This window comes from Bos taurus, chromosome 16 (assembly GCF_002263795.3).
Source record: "Bos taurus isolate L1 Dominette 01449 registration number 42190680 breed Hereford chromosome 16, ARS-UCD2.0, whole genome shotgun sequence".
Lineage (NCBI taxonomy): Eukaryota > Metazoa > Chordata > Mammalia > Artiodactyla > Bovidae > Bos > Bos taurus.
In genome coordinates this window covers 27,565,416-27,585,856 of record NC_037343.1, presented here as the reverse complement: position 1 = coordinate 27,585,856, position 20,441 = coordinate 27,565,416, and the positions used below count along the sequence as shown (strand labels likewise).

Genomic DNA, 20,441 nt, shown 5'->3' with positions numbered 1-20,441 from the left:
TTTATATTGGCTTCTCTCAAAGTTTTACTCTGCCTCTCTCTTCTCTCCTGCCCTGCCTCTGCCCTTTAGAGAGAGAGGAACATGTAGTAGGATATTGATGGGAAAATAAGGGGGAAATAGGAAATAGCTCTTGGGGCACTGTCCCTACACAGATTGGAATGGGCAAGGAGGCATACATAGGACCTAAATGATTTATACCCCACAAATTAAGATGTGCCCTTTGAATTAAAACAAAATTTTCCCCCAAATTCTCAATTACTAAGAAAATTTAGTCAAATTAAATACACATGCCACCAATGTCATTTAAATGAAAAAATTCTGCAAGTAAAAAATATTCGAATTTGATTGAAAAACACTGTAAAATTAAACTCTTTAACAGTTTGTTGATAAATGGAAATATATGAATGCTTCATTTTCATAAAGAGTTGATGTTCTTTCCAGAAGATAAAATGGTGAGAATACCCATAATAACTTTAAAATCCTTTGATTTTTAGATTTTTTTATTTAGACTTTTGGTTTTTGTCACCGGGTGGACTTTACATATTTTATTTGCCATCTAGAGATTAACATTAGGTTATATATTTCAAGACATCTTGGTAACCTATTTCTGAAACATTCATTAGTCTATCTAGGTTTATGTGTAAAATTTGGTAAATGTAATTTTTCCAGAGTTACAGGAGCTTATCTCATAGTTTAAAATTTTTTCTGTTCTTTAACTCTCAGTTTAAGAGTAGATTATTATCAATATAAGCAATGTATATTGTAAAAGATGTATTTAAATGTATGCCTAAGTTACATGGGAGGGTATGTTTTGTTTAGTTTCTCTAGAAACCATTTTTATAAACTTTTAGGTTAAGCTTTCCTTTCTAAATACTCCCTAAAAGAAAATCCTATAGAGCATTTCATTATACTGTTAATTTTTAAGTAAAAGATAATTTCTCCACACCATTTGACAGCAGTACCTTATTTTTTAAAGTAAGCGTCTTATTGAAGAAGAAAAGTCATTTGGGGTTTTCTTTTAAATGGATTTGAGATCTTTACTGCTATATTCCTTGGCATCTCTGAGTATGACTAACATTTCCTGTCAACTTTTCTATCTGCATCATTTGGCTTGCTTAAGCACCACAAGCAGCAAATACGATAGATGAAACCCTAACCCTCCAAGCAGTGGTCTTTAATTAGGTTTAAGGTTTATAAGAAATTCTAAACTTAATGTTAGTAAAAACTCTTTTGTCTGGCAGAAAGCTGCTAAATGAGTGATTATCATTTTCAAGTTTAAAGTAACAGAGTAAAGGAACATTAAAAGTATTAAACATGTATCAGAAAAAAACTAAATGTGAAAGGGCTTCACCATAAGCTGGAAATGGTTTGTCTTTTGTGGGGAAGAAAGTGTTGATAGTAGTGCTTCATAGTGAAATGCATCAGGATGAGATGTTACCAACACACAAAGACCTTCAAGATTAACCTTCAGTTGTAGGCATCCCTTTATTGCCACCTGGAAAGAGTGAGTCCATCAAGCTCGTGCTTGTCCACTTTACTCCTAAGAAACCCAGTACTTTGCACGCCAACCTCTAGTCCAGTTGCTGATTGACTCCTCTTACCTTTGATAAGCCAAAATCTGACACTTTGTAGCTTCGACCCAGTGGCTCCAGTTCTGCTTTTGGTCTACTTAGTCCTTCTTTCACATTGTGGGTTTTGAATAATTCCTTCATTTAACTGGTTTTTCTGCCATCTTTTTTAAACTTGTTGCATGAAACCCCCCAATACCCATTAGAGAAGTCAGGCTTATTTAAAAGCAAATTTAGAATATTTGAAATAGTTCTAAATTTTCACAGAAGTAAAATTCTAGGTGAATGTTTTGAGGACAGAATAAGTTTTCTCCAACATTGATGCCTTGGTCACTAATGATCTTTTCTAATTTGAGATTATTTGTTCAAAGAGTTTTATTAAGATGTGAAATTGAGCAATAGAGTCACATTTCATCTGTTGTGACCCTATTAAATAAAGATATTTTGAGTCATTTTAAAGCTTTATAAAAATTATTTTCAAAGGGCATAGTAGAATGGTTTCTACTGTTCTGTTTAGGCACAAACATTTTCTGAAACCTCCATCAACTTTTTTCCCCTGACTGCTGCTTTCTGTCATGTCAGAGGATGAAGTTTTTGCTGCTGCAGCAGAAGTACCTGGAATACCTGGAGGATGGCAAGGTCCTGGAGGCACTTCAAGTTCTACGCTGTGAATTGACGCCACTGAAATACAATACAGAGCGCATTCATGTTCTTAGTGGGTAAGGAAGCTCAGTTCTAGACTTCAGGTTGAGGAAGAAGCTATTTTTTTTAGGTTACCATTCCAGAGTTGCATTTCTTTTAACATTTTCCCAAGATCTGAGTATTGCTAAATTCTTGGGTAATACTTGTTGGGTAGTTTCACTTATGTGTGTTCAAACTATTTTTGTCATCCTAGGAAGTTTTCCATATTAGAATAGAGGTATTTAAGTGAATGAAAAGAAGAAATATGTATCTACAGTGAAATACCATTTCACGATCTTCTGTAAAAGTCCTATGGCATAATGTTCTATAGATACAATAAGCAGTGACGTTTTCTAGTGTTGTTGCATACATTTTTTTTTAAACATATACTTGTCATGTACCAGGTCCTTGCTAAGCATTTTATATACATAGTCTCATTTTATCCTCACATCAGTGCCCAAAACCTTGGTTCTGGACCTCCCTCTGTTCTGTCTACACACACTTCGTAGGTGATCTCCTACGCCATGGCTTCACATACCATCTATATGCCAGTAGCTCATAAAATTACCCTCATCTGAACTCCCAATGTATATATCGAATAGCCTGCTTGATAGTGTCCATGTGTAATAGGTATCGCAAAGTTACGTGTTCAGAATAAAAATTCTTGATTCCCGTGATCCCTCCACCTACCCCCACAAACCTGTTCTTCCTCTAGTTTTCCTCATCTCAGTAAATGGTAATATCTTCTACCCACTTCTTCCAACAAAAAACTTAAACTTCATCCTTGGATTTTAATCTTTTAACTGTATTGTTCGTGTAAGGAAATAGCTCATAGAAGGCAGGTATCAAATTTGACATGTTTTTTTCTCTTATTTCAGTGTCCTTTGAGTTATATACTATGTGACCCCCATAAACAGACACGCATTTGAAACGTTAAAGTATAATGTATATTTTCAAAAGGAAGCAGAAGTAATCATGGATAACTTGGAAATTTTTTTAAAGAAAACAGTTTTTCATAAAATTGTTAATAAATTTTCCTCCGAAAAAGTTATTTTAGAAACCAAATTTTTGTAGTGTCCAACTTCTTTCATAGGGTTTTTTGAGTCTAATTACTTACACTATTAAAAAATAAATTCTCATTAGCTAAGGCATGTGCATGCTAAATCGCTTCAGTCATGTTTGACTCTTTGCGACCCTATGGACTATAGCTCGCCAGGCTCTTCTGTCCATGGGGATTCTCTAGGCAATAATACTGGAGTGGGTTGCCATACTCGGCTCCAGGGGATCTTCCCCACCCAGGAATCGAACCCACATCAAGTCCCCTGCATTGGCAGGCAGGTTCTTTACCACTAGCGCCACCTGGGAAGCTCCAGTCAAGGCATATTATATAGCAAATAGCAGGAGAACAAGTAGTCCTGCTATTGGGTAAGAGGCTATTAAATTCTTTAACTGCTAAATGCAATTTGCCAAATGCAGTATGCAGTTTAAGAAAAGAAGGTGATGATACGTGTCATGTAAACTGATATATTTCTGTATACCAGATAGTAGACCAAGTACTTCATGTATTCCATCTTATTTAATTCTCACTACTTCTCTTCTTAATATCCTTTTTACAAATAAGAACAGACTGGTCTGAGACCAGAGTATGAGGCACAATAGGAGGAGAGTTACTTGCCAGGTCTAATCTCCATGTTTGATTAATGCCTTCACTTCTTTTACTTGTAAAGCCAGTTCTTCTGAGAAGAGGCAGAACCAGGTTAGAGTCACACTTCCAGCAGGGGGCCCTCATGTATTCTCCAGAATCCATGAATTTAGCACTTATACCTCCTTTGGCATATATAGTGAGTAATAAAATAGTACCCAAATGTTCTTCTTTGGGATCCCATAACTTTGATAAGATCACGCAAGGATGATTATCCAGTTATACCATTTCTTGAGTGGCATTTATGATAAACTCTTGAAGATATGTTGTTTTTGTTTATTTAACTTAGTATGAATATCTTTGAAAGTTTTTTGTTGGGGGTTTTTTGTTTTGTTTTGTCTTAACTATTGAGGAGCAATTAAGTTAGCATAGTGATTAAGAGCAAGTTCTACAGCTACAATGCGTGGATTTATTTTCCTACTTTGCCTCTCCTAAGCCAGTTCCTTAAGCTTTCTGTGCCTTAGTTTTCTCATTTATAAAAATAGAATAATAGTGTTTACTTCATAGAGGATCGTTATGAACATAAAATGAACCAATATATGTTGAGTGCTTAGTGAAGAATAGATCCTGGCACACCATAAGAGCTACATATGTATAATGATATGTAATAGTAAACCTAAGGATGGTGGTGATTGTTTAGTCACTAAGTCGTGTCCGACTCTTGTGAGCCCATGGAGTATAGCCCACCAGGCCCCTCTGTCCATGGAATTCTCCAGGCAAGAATACTGGAGTGGGTTGCCATTTCCTGCTCCAGGGGATCTTCCCAACCCAGGAATTGAACCCAGGTCTCCTTCATTGCAGTCAAATTCTTTACCAGCTGAGCTATGAGGAAAGTACCAAATCTAAGGATACATTCTATTATTGATAGCAAATGATAATGTCTGTTATGCTGTAACTCTTAATTCAGGTGCCAGATTGTATTAATGAATTGGGTCCACTGTAGAAATTTCTTCTTGATATATATTTCTTATAAGAACTAGATCTCCGGAGTATAATCAGTATTTATCAATTATGTTTAATCCAAAGAAAAGGGTTTGATATTTGGTGCTCTCTTTGTCATATTTTTTAGGTATCTGATGTGTAGCCATGCAGAAGACCTACGTGCAAAAGCAGAATGGGAAGGCAAAGGAACAGCTTCCCGATCCAAACTGCTGGACAAACTTCAGAGTAAGCATCTTCATTTTTGATGTTTCTGTATGTTCTCTTAGAAAGGATACTATGAATCCGTTAGGAAGACTTATATCTAGACATACTCTTATCAAGTGGTTATATAGGAGGCATGAGCGGGGAGATCCATTAGGACGCCCTTTAAACCAGAGGCTTCAAAATCCACCCTGGAGTCAAAGAATCTAAACCTCAGGAGTCAGTGAGTAGGATGCTGGTCCCAGAGCATGTCTCCTTCCATTTCTTTTATGTAGTGATGCTCCCCTTAAGATTTTGTTTGGGGGAGAAGTACTGTGGTTAGAGAAAAAACATGGAAACCACAGCTTTAAGCCACAAGTGTTTTAGATAGAAGCAGACCTCGTTGTGCTTCACAGATACTACATTTTTTTATAGATTGAAGGTTTGTGGCAACATTGAGTTGTCAAATTATGGTTAGCAGTTTTAGTAATAAAGTTTTTTAATTAAAGCTTGTACAGTTTTTTAGGCATAATGCTGTTGCACACTTAATACACTACAGTGTAGTATAACCACAACTTTTATATGCCCTGGGAAACCAAAAAAGTTTCTGTAGCTCACTTTATCGTGATGTGTGCTTTATTTCAGTGATCTAGAACCGAACCCTCAGTACCTCTGAGGTGTACCTATTTTTATGTTGATTTCAAGCATAAAGCACCAATTTCCTTTGGTAAATTGTTTTACCCTCCGTCTAGATATTTTTATATAACTTCCAAGTTACAGTAGACATTTCCTTTTTGCCACACCTTTATAATAAAAGACTGTCTTTCCCTCTTTAGTTAAACCATATCCTATGTTTTCATACTGAAGTGAGAGTGGAGATACTTCAGAATCAGAAAACCATGTTGTGGAGGACTAAGGCATTAAAGGATTGAAATAAATTGGTATCGATAATAAAAACACCAGTTATTCCCTGCATTTTCACAGTGCCTTGGCATTAGACACAATTTGATGAAAACTGGAACTTGATTTCTTCCTACATTTTGGTTTGCTCCTTGTCAGTAGAGATTTTTCTTACACTTTTAGTGATGCTTCATCTACCTATGGGACACAAATATCTTTAGATTTTATTTTCATCATCACTACCTTTTCATTTTCTATCGAATTCTTGTTTTTGTTAGGTTTATGTTGTCGTTTTAGGAAATTCACTTGCAAATTAAAGCTCTCCTACCCAAATATATTCATTCTAGTGACAGCATAGCTGTAGTTGCTGACAAATACTCATAAAGCTTACATGTTACATCATTTCACCCAGAACTGCTCTATTTAAAGGTCAGGACATCACTTAGGTAGGGGCAAGTGCAAGAGAGGATGAGTTGAATGTCCTAAATAAAAGTGAACTGTTCTGTTTTGGTTTTTAATTTTAATTTTTGTTTCTCTTTTTAAAAATATCTTCTATTAAAGCCTATTTACCACCATCAGTGATGCTTCCCCCACGGCGTTTACAGACTCTTCTGCGGCAAGCGGTGGAACTCCAAAGGGATCGGTGCCTCTATCACAACACCAAACTTGATAGTAATCTAGACTCTGTGTCTCTGCTTATAGATCATGTTTGTAGTAGGTAAGAGGAAAATATTTTCTATTTTAAAGTGGGCTAACATTTTACAAGCTCACTTATGAAATGTATTAAAATGTTAGGATTTTGTTTTAGACTTTTATCCTGTCACCATAAAGCAATTCATGTTTGCTTTAGCATTTACAAATACAGCTAGAACCACTGAAGTTGACGAGAGAAATTTGTGTATGTTTGTATAGGAAATTACTCCTTGAGAACTGAAGCTGGTTAGCCTGTTTGTTCCTTTACTTGTCTGTGGGTTTGGTTGGTCATTTCTGTATCTGGCCGCTTTTTTTTTTTTTTTTTTTTAAGAAATTATAAGTGATCCTGTGTGAGAATGCCAGTGATCCAAGCCTGTGTTGTCTTTGGATGCCATAGACCACTTAGTTATTCCCCTCCCCAATCCCCACCCCCACCCCCCAACATGCCCCAGCCCCATCCACCCCCTCCCAGACATTATGACTACTTTAACTGTGGCCCAAATTATTTTCTGCTCATGAAGATCATGGAAGTACTTTTCATAATGGAAGCTCTGCTTTTTAGTTGAAGCTAACCTTTTGACTAGAAATACTTACAATAACAGGTATTAATTTTCTGGTTTGGGTTTTGTTGTCATAACCAATGCATCTGCATAGTTTAACTTACAAGAATTCAGGCTTCACTTTTGATGTTAGAAGTATTTTGAGTATAAAAATCCCTACCATTTTAATAATTATCTCCAAAATTTCAACAGAGCTTTCATTTTTAAGATACTGAAAAACAAAATGTGAAATCTTTCAAACTCCAGAAGAAAATTATTTGGGTCTGGTGAACCAAACATGACAGCTGCAATGCATATGCTCTATTTCTTTTGTCAAAGATCCTTGGAGAACTATTGAAAATAACATGAATAGGAAGAATAAGAGTGTATATGTGTGAGCGCTTCAAGAAAATGAGGAATTTCTGATAACCATAAAACATATATATGTGTGCCCATATACGCTATGATTTAAGATAATCTTTATTTGCGCGTAAACCACTTTCACGTATAGTTGAATTCTCACTTCACCCTCCCCCATTGAAATTTAAAAAATAGTAATAATTGAACTATTGTAAAGTATTGGATAATTACTTGGTGCACTTAAAGAAAGTGATTAGAGATCCTTTTCATTTATCCCTTATTACTCCTTAACATTGCTTTTTTATTTGCTTATGAGAATTTTTAAGTCTTTTCATTTAAGTTGAACAGAGGTAGGAGGAGAAAATAGATTAAAAGATTATATGGTTTTGTATTTTATAGCTCCTTTGAAAATTTGAGATCAGTGTGAAAATTAAGGCAGTTGTGAACCCAGGTTTTTTTTTGGTTTGTGAATTTATTGCTGGTGGTATACATTGAAAGGTATAATATATGGTAGACTTCATGATTCAAGAGGTATCAGTAAGTTTAGAGCTTGCCTTCCTGTTTGGAAACAGATGTATGAGAACATGACCTCCATTTTTCTTAAGTTCTTTCATTTCTATGTCAGTATCTGTGAGAGTAAATGATGGACAATATTTATTTACTCTGACTTTTCCCAACCCTCAGATCAGGGATCAGGCTCCTCCAAACCTGCATAGAAAGCACCCTATTTACATAGGAATGAAAGAGTTCTTGCTCCTCAGAAATAACCTTTGATGATTGGAGGTCTTCCTAGTTATGACTCCCCCCCGCCCCGCTACCCCAGTCCCCGTCCCCCTCCACAGTACCTCCACTTTAAAGCCAGCTTCTTAAAGTAGTTACCTACTATACATTTCACAGTATCTTCCTTACCACTTCTTCACTCTTCACATTTCTGTAGTAATAGGATTTATGCAGTCAGCACAACACCAGAACTTCTTTCCTCCTCATCTGCACTGAAGAGATTTTATTAGATTATATATATTATTTATATTTTTTGCAATTAGTGCATATATATATTTTTCATTAAATTTGATCAGTAAAGGATGGGATTTTTTTTTTTTTAATCTGTAGAAGTTTTTTTCTTTTTTTGTGGTTTTTTTCCCCCCACCAACAATCAGTGGAAGGATGTTTCCACAGATAGCTTTTTATTTTTATAAGTATTAGTTTTTAGTAAAGGTTCGTAAAATATTTATAGAATGTTAAGATTTATAAAATGTTAAGGTGTTTAGCTTGATTAAAATGCTACTTTTTTCAGTTTGAAGGAAGGCCCTTATATTTTTAACAAATTTTACATTTATTTGGAATCAAAGATAGACTATCATTTTACTACCCTAAAGTTAGCCTTTTAATAAACTAAGGGCTTAATTACTAGTCTTTTTAGAAGATTACTTAAGTAATAATAAAATAGTGACTATTTGAGTGCCACTCTGGTGTTCCCATACAAGGGGGGCTTTCCTGGTGGCTTAGTGATGAAGAATCCACCTGCCAGTGCAGGAGATGGAAGTTCAATCCCTGGGTCAGGAAGATCTCCTGCAGAAAAAAATGGCAACCTATGCCAGTATTCTTGCTTGGGAAATCCCATGGACAGAAGAGCCTGGCAGGCTACAATCCATGGGGTCATAAGAGAGTCAGACAGGAGTTAGCAACATAAAACAACATTTTTAAAAATAGACTTAAGAGTTTACCCATTAATGTTTAAGTAACTTTTACAATACAGATCTGTATTGTCCCAACAGTAGCCACTGATTACATGTAACCATTTAAATTTAAATGAAAACTAATTCAAGTTAAATGAAAAAATCTAAGTTCTGCAAGTATGTTAGCCACCTTTCAAGTGCTCAGTAAACACACAGAGCTAGGGTATCAGATTGCACAGTGCAGGTATATAAGGTTGGAATTATCACAGGACGCTCTATTGAATGGTCCTGATAAACTGGAAAAGGATAGAATGGTTTTTAAAAGTGAATACTTAATGAGAATAGTCAGTCTTAGCTTTTTCCTCTTTAACTTAAAGGTAATCATAGAATTCTTTGTCTTTAATATATAATAACTGCAACTTTATAAAGTACTAGCTAAACATCAGAGCCAGTCTAAATGCTTTACATTCATTGTCTCATCCTTTTTATTTCATCCTTATATAAGGAATTCTATAAAGTACTCTTGTCTTTAGGTTATGGTTGGATATATTGAGATTTAGAGAGATTAGGCTTCTCAGAATCACAGCTGGTAAGTAGCCAGGATATGAACCTGAGTCTCTCAGATTCTACTGCCCCCATTCTTAAGACTTTACTTTTGACCACTACGGCCTCTACCATATATTGCACTTCTCTTGTGCTGTCCCCAAAGTAATACTAGCAGTCCACTTTTGAATGGCTGTTGCATTCCAGGAATTTTAGATGTATTTCTCATCCTTACAGGAACCCTAAGAACCTTGGTAGATTCGTCTCGTTTTATAGATGAGAGAGCTGAGACTCAGGAGTTAAATGGTTTGGCAAAGATACTAAAGCTTGTAACCCCAAATTCTCTACAGTGCCTATTCTGTTTGTCACACCAAGTTGCTTTTATATCAGTGAACATGTACATTATTTCTTCTAGAACAACCTGATCCCAGCCACTTAACACAGACAAACATGAAGACCTGGTTAATTGTTATTTATATGAATTGACTTAATCTGAGCAAAAAATGTTTCATCTTTTTTTTTTTTAACATTTTTCATTATTATTACTCTTAATCGATTTTAAGAGTAATTATTTGTGGATTTATTTGTTTTAGGAGGCAGTTCCCATGTTATACTCAGCAGATACTTACGGAGCATTGTAATGAAGTATGGTTCTGTAAATTCTCTAACGATGGCACTAAATTAGCAACAGGATCAAAAGATACGACAGTTATCATATGGCAAGTTGATCCGGTATGTACTCTAAATATGAATGTTTAGATTACAAAAAAAGGTAATTTTTCATCTAATTAAGTACATAATTTTAAAGTATTCGTATATAAATAGCATTCTTTTCCAAGAGCATTTTTTGTCATCTTTGTCATGTCTTACCTCTTTCTGTGTTGTTTAAATAATACATAGAGATTAATATGATCAGAATTGTTGAGTGTTACATGCTAGGATTGTGCTTAGTCTGTGTATATTTTGTAATTTCATCCTTTGATTAACTCTCTTGAGATACTAATATCTCCTGTTTTCAGATGAGGAAACCAAGGTAAAAGTTGAACACCTAGGCTCTCACAGCTTGTAAATGGCAGAGTTAGACTTAAATCCAGGGATATTTTTACTCTAGACCTACTGCTCTTCAATATCTCTGCCAATCAGCTATCTTTGTTAGTATTTGATTTACAGATTAATGCAGTAACCATTCTGACACACGTTAGAAAAGACTCATTTACCATTTTGCCTTCCCAAACCCTTCATTATCTTCTGTAATTTGTGGAACTTCTGTTAAACATTCCCCCACACACACATTTCTTTCCCCCCATTGATACATATGAAAAGTATTGTATTCTGGATTTAAAATTTTCAGTGCAGTTCAGTCGCTCAGTTGTGTCCAAGTCTTTGCGACCCCATGAACTGCAGCACGCCAGGCCTCCCTGTCCATCATCAACTCCCGGAGTTTGGATTTCACCCAAACCCATGTCCATCGAGTCGGTGATGCTATCCAACCAGATCATCCTCTGTCATCCCTTTCTCCTCCTGCCCTCAATCTTTCCCAGCATCAAGGTCTTTTCAAATGAGTCAGCTCTTTGTATCAGGTGGCCAAAGTATTGGACTTTCAGCTTCAACATCAGTCCTTCCAGTGAACACCCAGGACTAATCTCATTTAGGATGGACTAGTTGGATCTCCTTGCAGTCCAAGGGACTCTCAAGGGTCTTCTCCAAAACCACAGTTCAGAAGCATCAATTCTTCAGTGCTCAGCTTTCTTTATAGTCCAACTCTCACATCCACACGTGACCACTGGAAAAACCATAGCCTTGACTAGACGGACCTTTGTTGGCAATGTGATGTCTCTGCTTTTTAATATGCTGTCTAGGTTGGTCATAACTTTCCTTACAATCACCATCTGCAGTGATTTTGGAGCCCAGAAAAATAAAGTCAGCCACTGTTTCCCCAACTATTTGCCATGAAGTGATGGGACTGGATGCCATGATCTTAGTTTTCTGAATGTTGAGCTTTAAGCCAACTTTTACACACTCCTCTTTCACTTTCATCAAGAGGCTCTTTAGTTCTTCTTCACTTTCTGCCAAAAGGGTGGTGTCATCTGCATATCTGTCTGAGGTTATTGATATTTCTCCTGGCAATCTTGATTCCAGCTTGTGCTTCCTCCAGCCCAGCGTTTCTTATGATGTACTCTGCATAGAAGTTAAATAAACAGGGTGACAATATACAGCCTTGACATACTTCTTTTCCTATTTGGAACCAGTCTGTTGTTCCATGTCCAGTTCTAACTGTTGCTTCCTGACCTGCATACAGGTTTCTCAAGGGCAGGTCGGGTGGTCTGGTATTCCCATCTCTTTCAGAATTTTCCACAGTTTATTGTGATCCACACAGTCAAAGGCTTTGGCATAGTCAATAAAGCATAAGTAGATGTTTTTCTGGAACTCTCTTGCTTTTTCGATGATCCAACGGATGTTGGCAATTTGATGTCTGGTTCCTCTGCCTTTTCTAAAACCAGCTTGAACATCTTAAAGTTCACAGTTCATGTATTGCTGAATCCTGGCTTGGAGAATTTTAAGCATTACTTTACTCGCATGTGAGATGAGTGCAATTATGTGGTAGTTTGAGCATTCTTTGGCATTAAGTTCCCTCAAAAATCAAAATTGTCTTTCTTTATAACCAGGTAACCTACAGATTTGTAGAGAGGAGTATTTCCATTTCTTTCAGCCAAGCAATTAAGGAAGTACATGACTCCAAATAGGTTAAGATGTATTTGGTTTAGGAGTCATTCACCTAAAATCAGAAAGTATAAATAATCTTATTGAGAAAGGGGGCCATGGAAGGAAATATTTTAAAAAGAGTAGAGTCCGTTTGAGAGCATACATCAATTCTTGTGTACCTGCAATATGCTATGAATGAAGAAAGATGAACAAGATCTACTCTGCCTTAAAGCAGGCATTTTTTTCCTTTTATTGTACCATGTATTCCTCTGGCAGTCTGAACCCTATGGAACCCCTCCTCAGAATAATGTTTTTAAACGCATAATCCAAAGCACTTAGGAAGCCCAAGTATATATCATAAAGGTAAACCCAATTATACTGAAATATAATTATCAAAATAGTACAAAAACAGATACAGTATAGTAATATGCCACTTTTTTATAAGCTTAGTAACAGATTCTAGTAGCAGATCCGATAACTTCAAGAATTTTGAAGTAGTGACAAGCATAAAATTTTGAGATATCCAAAGCTATAATATGTGAAAATAGTTGAAATTTCCATTATTAATAGTCACCTAATACCACCCAATGCTGCCTTGTTAATTGCCTGTATTCAGGATTGAAGGAAATATGAATATCAGTGTGTGGTTAGTGAAAATAAAGAAGTGCATTTTCAAGTATAAGAACTGCTATTTAGTAAGCGAATAGGATGAGTAAGGCAAAGCATGGGAAATGTGACTAGAAAAAGAGGTTGGGATCCATCATAACCTTATCATTGGAAGGACTGATGTTGAAGCTGAAACTCCAATATTTTGGCCACCTGATGCGAAGAGCTGACTCATTTGAAAAGACCCTAATGTTGGGAAAGATTGAAGGCAGGAGGAGAAGGGGATGACAAAGGATGAGATGGTTAGATGGCATCACCGACTCGATGGACATGAGTTTTGGTAAACTCCAGGAGTTGGTGATGGACAGGGAGACCTGGCGTGCTGCGGGTCATGGAGTCAGAAAGAGTCAGACATGACTGAGTGACTGAACTGAACTATTATAAGAAGTATTTTCATTCAGTAGTTATTTATAACATGTCCAAAAAGAAAGCAACCATATCAAAACTTCTTTATTATATATTTTCTTGTAGCAGCAGTGTATGAGTCCCTTTTGTTTAGTAAGTATTTATTGAGCACCTGCTGTGTGCTTGACCTTTTGATAGAAGTCAGACTGGGCTCCTGATATACATGTAATTATTCTTTAGTGAATGCTACAGGAACTCAAAAAAGAGATCCTACTGGAATTGGAAAGCAAGGAAAAGTATGAGAGTGAGATGAAGGAGAAGTAAATTAGGCAAAACGTTACAGCTGGCCCTCAGGTGAGAGAGAACGTGACTGGGCAGTTTGGGTGAAGACTGTAGAGTAGGAGATGAGGTTCATGAAGTAAGTAGCACCCAGATCAAGGAGGATCTTCTATACTTTGCTAAAGAGTTCAGGCTTTTATGCCAGTGTTTCCCAAAGTGTTTTTACGAGAATACTGGTTATGTAAAATGTTAACAGTGGTTCCATGTAAAGGGCTTTTGTGTCCAGATTAGCTTGGGAAATGCAGAATCAGTGCTTACATTTAAATCTGAGATACAGTGGGTTTTAGAGTTTGATATCATGATATTTTTCTATGTCAAATACTATTTGAAAAACTTGTTAAGAAAATCAGTTCTGTTTTTGAATGTGTATTTTTAGTGGATAGAAAGAATATAGAGAGAGAACCTTAATATTTGAAGATGTTATCCAGTGGTTAGTTTCCTTTAACAGGTTTTTTTTACCTTTTTTCCCAATAAAGAACTTTACCCATTCCCCTCCTCAGAATCCAAGCAGAATTAAGTGGATTGCATGAATGTGATAATACCATTTGGAATAGGTTACTCTTTATAAAGGCATTGTACTTCTGAAGATACAATATTAGTATTCTCATTTGTTTTCAACTTTTCCTTTCACGGCTATTTTTTAATTGCATGAAACTATTAGTTTTTTAGTTAAATATTTCTGTAGTAGCTTGTCATTAGTTTAGAAGCACATCTTTGTGTAAATTTAAAACACCACTATGAATGAAAATTTGTTCCTAGAAGATACTGGGCTAGTCCAAAAGACTTGACATGCTTATTAAATTATGCAAGCTACTTTGACCTAATGATACTATGATCTAATAGCCCAGGCCTATTATCATCTTCCCAAAGAAGAATCAGAAGTAATGGCATTGTAAACTATTGAATTTTCAAAACAAATTCCCAATCTAGTTTTATCAGACTAGTTCCAGACCCATTTCTAACTGCTATAGGTCATCAGCATTGGAATTAGCCAAAACTGGTCCCCATTAAGTCTAGTCTTCCCAAATTCTGCTTCCTTCACACCATTTACGTTCATCCTTATTCCCTAAAACAGAAATTTAGAGATAGTCTTTGAACATTTTTTGTCTCATTCTGTCATGTCAGTTTTATGTTCCACAACCTATTTCAGTCCTGACCATGTTAGTTTAAGGCCCATTTCTTGTCTTAACTACGTGACTGTTGTGCTGGCTCATTAGGAGTGTCCTTATTCTGCATCTCTCTCTGTTCTGATTCTTCTTCCACCCTGTTAATCAGTTCTCTTCCTAAAGCCAAGTATGTTATATATTCCCAAGCTTAAAAATCGTTCTTCACTTACAGGATAAAAATTTAACCCTTTAGTCTAAAATAAAGATGTCAATTTTCCAGTCTTTTCATTTGCCACTCATGTTTGCAGTTTATATATTTCATCCTGTATAGCTTTAGAGTCACGCACCTCAGGTTCAAATCCCTGGTAATACTATCAATAAAGGCAAGTTGTTTCTAACCTTTCTCAGTCTTCATGTCCTTTCCTATAATATGGGGGAGGAAAATAATTCTTAACCTTTTAGATTTATGAGGTTTAAATGAGATTGATTGTGAATAGTGCTAATACTGATTAGCACTAAATAAGTGGTAGCTCTCCTGGTGGGAGTGTAAAATGGTTTAAACACTTAAGAAACAGTTTGGCAGCTCCTCACATTGTTAAGCGCAGAATTGGCATATGACCAGCAATTCTACTCCCACACATACACCCAAGAGAAATAAAGACATGGGTCTGCACAAAAACTCTTACATAGTTGTAGCAGCATTATTCATAATAGCCAAAAAGTGGAAACAATCCAGATGTTGCTTAATATGGTATAGGCATAAAATGGAATACTATTCAACAATTAAAAGGAATAAAATACTGATATATTCCACAACAGGGATGAACTGGGAAAACATTATGCTAAGTGAAAGAAGCCAGTTACAAAAAACTGGACATGTTGTATAATTTCATTTATAGGAAATGTCCATAACAGACAAATACATGGAGAAAGTAGCAGTTGCCAGTGCTGGAGAAAGGGAGAATAGGGGATAACTGCCACTTAGTATGGAGATTCTTTTTGGGGTGATGAAAATGTTCTCAGTAATGGTTGCACAATCTCTGAATATACTAAAAGCCACTGAATCAAATACTTTAAAAGGGATGAATTTTATGCTAAGATACATCTCATTAAAACTTTTTAAGAGGAGGGGGTAGCTTTTATTATACTTGTTTTAAGTTTCCTTGAAAGTCTCGTAAGTACAAAGTCTGTGTCATCTTTATTTCCATCTAGCATTCAGTGCCCTTGTGTGTAGTTGATGCTTAACGGATGTTGCAGCATGAATGAGTCTTCATGAAGCAAGTTAGAGGTTCTCTTAGGGGCAGGGAATTGGCAAAATCTGTGAAAATGTCCTCATATTAAACTATATTATCAAAGTGCATCTCTGTAGCTATTTAAGTTCTTACGCCCAAAAAACAGTGACTTTAGAAATGAGAGTTAACTAAGTTGTGTATTTTCCCTCCTAGGATACACACCTGCTAAAACTGCTTAAAACATTAGAAGGACATGCTTACGGCGTTTCTTATATTGCATGGAGTCCTGACGACAACTATCTTGTTGCTTGTGGCCCAGATGACTGCTCTGAGCTTTGGCTTTGGAATGTACAAGTGAGCAAATTTTATCCTTGGTTTAGTCTTTATAATCATACTGCACATCTTCATTATAACTTTATTCATGATCTGTAGAACCAAATCATTCAACCTAAATTCCCATGATATATTTCTTATAAAAGATAATTAATTCATCAAATGGAACCCAGGTGTCCAGATTTATAAATTTAAATATTTTGTTGAGCATAATAGCATTTTTGAAAGAATGATCAGTAGGTATTTTTAGGGATGTGGTACTTTATAGTGTGTAATATGTTCTATTTTACTGTGATACTTTGTACCTCAGTAAAGATTTCACAGTTGTTTTGAGGTTCCACAGTTCTATATAAAACTTACTTTTCAAGTGTGGAAACATGGACATGACACCACATTTTCCATTCCAGTGGCAATTGCACCATTTCCTTACCTATATTTAATGTTACAGTCTCGTTTAGTAGATTTAAATGATGTTTACAGTACTTACTATCAAGAGTTTTATTGTAGTTTCTAAATGAACTTAACACTTTATCTAGGGTTCCATTTTAGAAGAACTCAGCACTGAGTTCACCCTGTCATCTATTGGCTCTATTAAGTTCTTCCATAAGCTGACTGGTTAAATGATTTTTTTTTTTTAACTTCTTGGCAGGGGAATAGTTCAGGCTACAGTTTGGGTGTAAAAGTATAAGCTGGTGGGATATGGTTTTGAGTTTGGGGACCCATGTGTAAGTTGATTTTTATCAAGAGTAAAGATAAAAGCTCCATAGAAATGACTCAATAAGACAGTATAGAAGACAGATAAATACTAAAATGTACCTGTGCCATAAATCTAATTCTACAGTAAGATTTATATTTCACCCCAGTTTTTTATTAAGAAAATTTTGAAATACTGAGAAAGGTTGAAATATGAATATAATGATGACCTGTATCCGTGCCACCGTAGATTCAGCAGATATTATTCACATTTTGTTACATTTTGTGTGTATATACCCACATGCATACAAACATACATATTTATATATCCATACCTAAAACATCTGGAAGTAAATTAAGATAATATTTTACCACTATTTAAACATGTATTTCCTTAACAGTAATATTCTCCTACATACTCAAATGCCATTATCTTACCTATAATTCTCTAATACTTGTTTCATAATTTAAAAATCCCCAGTTGTTCTCAAAATCAGACTAGTGTTGAATCAGTGTTGTATTTGTGATTGGGCTCAAGGTGGCCAAGCACAGAGTAGATCACATGGCTTCTCAAACAAGCTTAAGATGAATCTGACCTAAAAGACAATTTCTGCCCCCTCAAAGAGAGGAGGCGGAAATTGTCTTTTATATGGTCATAGTCCCACAACAGAGAGTCAGCCTGTGTAGTCTTCTTTAAATTCAATTTTGAATTTCTGGACAGTTAGACTGTTATAGCTTAACTGTTTTACTGTGTCTTATGTTACAGACTTGTTCTAAAAGGGTGGTCCTTTTAAGTCAGTTTTCAAAATTGCTCCTTTGAGATTTTATGTAGATTACTAATTACAGGTTTCCCCTGCTATCTGAAAGTAGTTATTCCTGTGAAATTTTTCATAAGCTAAAATGGCATAAAGAAGCAGTTACCTTAGGACACATCTTACTAAAGGATGCACAAAATAAATCAAGATAAAGCACAGGTGCTCACATAGCTCAACGCCATGGCAGCTTGATGCTGAGATGCTGAGTGTAGTTCCTGGGAAGGAGCCCTCTCACTCTTCAGAGTGTATGCTGCCTCTGTAACAACTCCCTGCGAAACACTGTTTTCACTTTCCACAGACATTTTTCGTAAAAGCAAAAATCCTCTTCAGATGTCTTTTGCTTGGCAAAAACAAGTGCTAATGTAGATCTTTGTAAAAGCCAAGTGGTACAAAGCAAACTTTAAAAATTCTGGGGATACCTGTAATGTCCTCATACTCAAACAGTCCTGAGCATAACAGAGGAAAAGACCATTTCTGCCTTCAGAACTTACTGTAAATAGAAAATGCTGAAGATTCAGCTGTTGCATATGTATTTGTGTTTCTAAAATTTTTTTTTACCCATTTATATTGCACAATCTCAAAAGACCGTGACTTGAGAATAGTTAACAATATGGGGGAAGGGTTTAAGATTGCTGAATTTTTTTTTCTTTTTCAGTGTAAGGAAGACATTCTGGTTTTTGTGCCCTCTTTGCTTTTATTACTTGGCCCCATTTCATGATCATGCACCCTTTTTTTTTTCTTTTCTTTTTTTTTTTTTAATTTGATTACCCATTTCTCACAGGAAAATTATGCCCATGTACTTTTTATTATCCCAAGGGCAGCTCTTATCTCTCAGATCCTGTTTCTAATCCATGAACAAAATGGAATCAAGACTAGATTAAATGGTATGTGTCTACCTTCTAAGTTGAATAACTTAGAAAAAATAACAGGAGGATATCTGACGGTTGTAACCAACTAAATAGTCTTACTTAGTTGGAAATGCTTTAAAATGACTATGCTAAACAGTACCAATGTCCTTCACTCTTTTCTGTTACTTTTAATTGAAATAAAGTTGTATATCAGAAAAATAATTTTTATTTTCCCATTCTCCCTTCTACATTTTGAGCATATTGGATATGAAATTAATGTAATTTAGACTGCCTACACTCTTGGCCTAGAGTAAAGGCATAGTTTTTCTGCCTATTAATCATGTTCTTAAGGAGTTGCTAATTGCATGAACTACAATTTTAGAATAAAATAAAGAACTGTGAACTAAGGAGAAGTGAGAACTCAGAAGCAATAGGTATGTTGTGCTGGGCTTTTCATCATTGTACTTGGGGAAAATTACTTGTTTTAATTTATGCATGTAATTGATTTAAGACAAGAGTTCTGTTTGAAGTTTATCTCATAGCTATTCTTTGAATCACCTATGCCAGGCTTTGTTTGACTCCTGAGTTTTTTTCAAGTATTTAATTTCTCTTCTGAATGCTATAGTCTTGTTCTATAAGGCCAATTTAAACAGTTTACTTTACTAATTAGGAATATTAAACTAACCAGATATCCCAGTTACTATCCTTTTTCTGTTTTTTCTTTATACGTTCCCTTTAGAGGAATATCTTGAAGATCTCATCCACAGTTTTATTTCCTTGTAGACGGGAGAGCTAAGGACAAAAATGAGCCAATCTCATGAAGACAGTTTAACAAGTGTGGCTTGGAATCCAGATGGGAAACGCTTTGTGACTGGAGGTCAGCGTGGGCAGTTCTATCAGTGTGTGAGTATTTAGTGCCCTATTTCAGATGCCTACAAATTTACTTAAAAGCAAATTCAGTTTTGTAAAAATAAAGAATTCACTTGACTTGATAACTTTTATAAAATATATGAAAACCCACTTGACTGTCTAAGATAAACACTGTCCAATAGAACTTTGTGTGGAATCTTTTTCTTTTTTAAAAACACATTTCAAGTGCTTATACAAAGTATAGGCTTTGAATTTAGTGAAACATTAAAAAAAAGATTGTCCTACTAAACATTTTGTTCTTATAAATAAATAAGTTTCTTATGTATAGGGACAAAAAGTTTTAGTATTTAATTCTTTGGTGGGGAGATCTTAGGCCCTTTGGATTTTTTGTATCTCTCTCGGCCTCCCTCCCCTCACCTGCCCCCCTCCCCGAAAAATGCTGTATTTCATGAGGAGACTGACTTTTAAATATTTGAGGAATAAAAGTGATGATGAATGTTGCCAGGAAACTTTCCAGTCTTTATTTGAGGTGTCTTCTGATCATTACCTGCCCTAGTAATCTTGGAGTGTTGGGATAATAAAAGTAAGTAATAGGTAAAACATCTTATGACAAAGTAGATGATGATACAAATGCCGTGTCATTACTCTCTATTATCTAGATTTCATGTCTCATATCACTGCCTACCATGGTTCCAGTAGATCCTTCT

The 20,441-nt window shown here is 35.6% G+C and overlaps 1 protein-coding gene across 3 annotated transcripts in view; it reads left to right on the top strand.

Annotated features, from left to right (window-relative positions):
• WDR26 (WD repeat domain 26) overlaps nt 1-20,441 on the top strand; it is a 40,183-nt gene that overhangs the window by 6,688 nt on the left and 13,054 nt on the right. For all 3 annotated transcript variants that reach the window (XM_005216853.4, XM_005216854.5, NM_001077059.1), the window contains 6 exon segments: nt 2,151-2,287; nt 5,021-5,118; nt 6,535-6,691; nt 10,378-10,516; nt 16,389-16,529; nt 19,648-19,767. In XM_005216853.4, coding sequence (XP_005216910.1) covers nt 2,151-2,287; nt 5,021-5,118; nt 6,535-6,691; nt 10,378-10,516; nt 16,389-16,529; nt 19,648-19,767 — 792 coding nt within the window.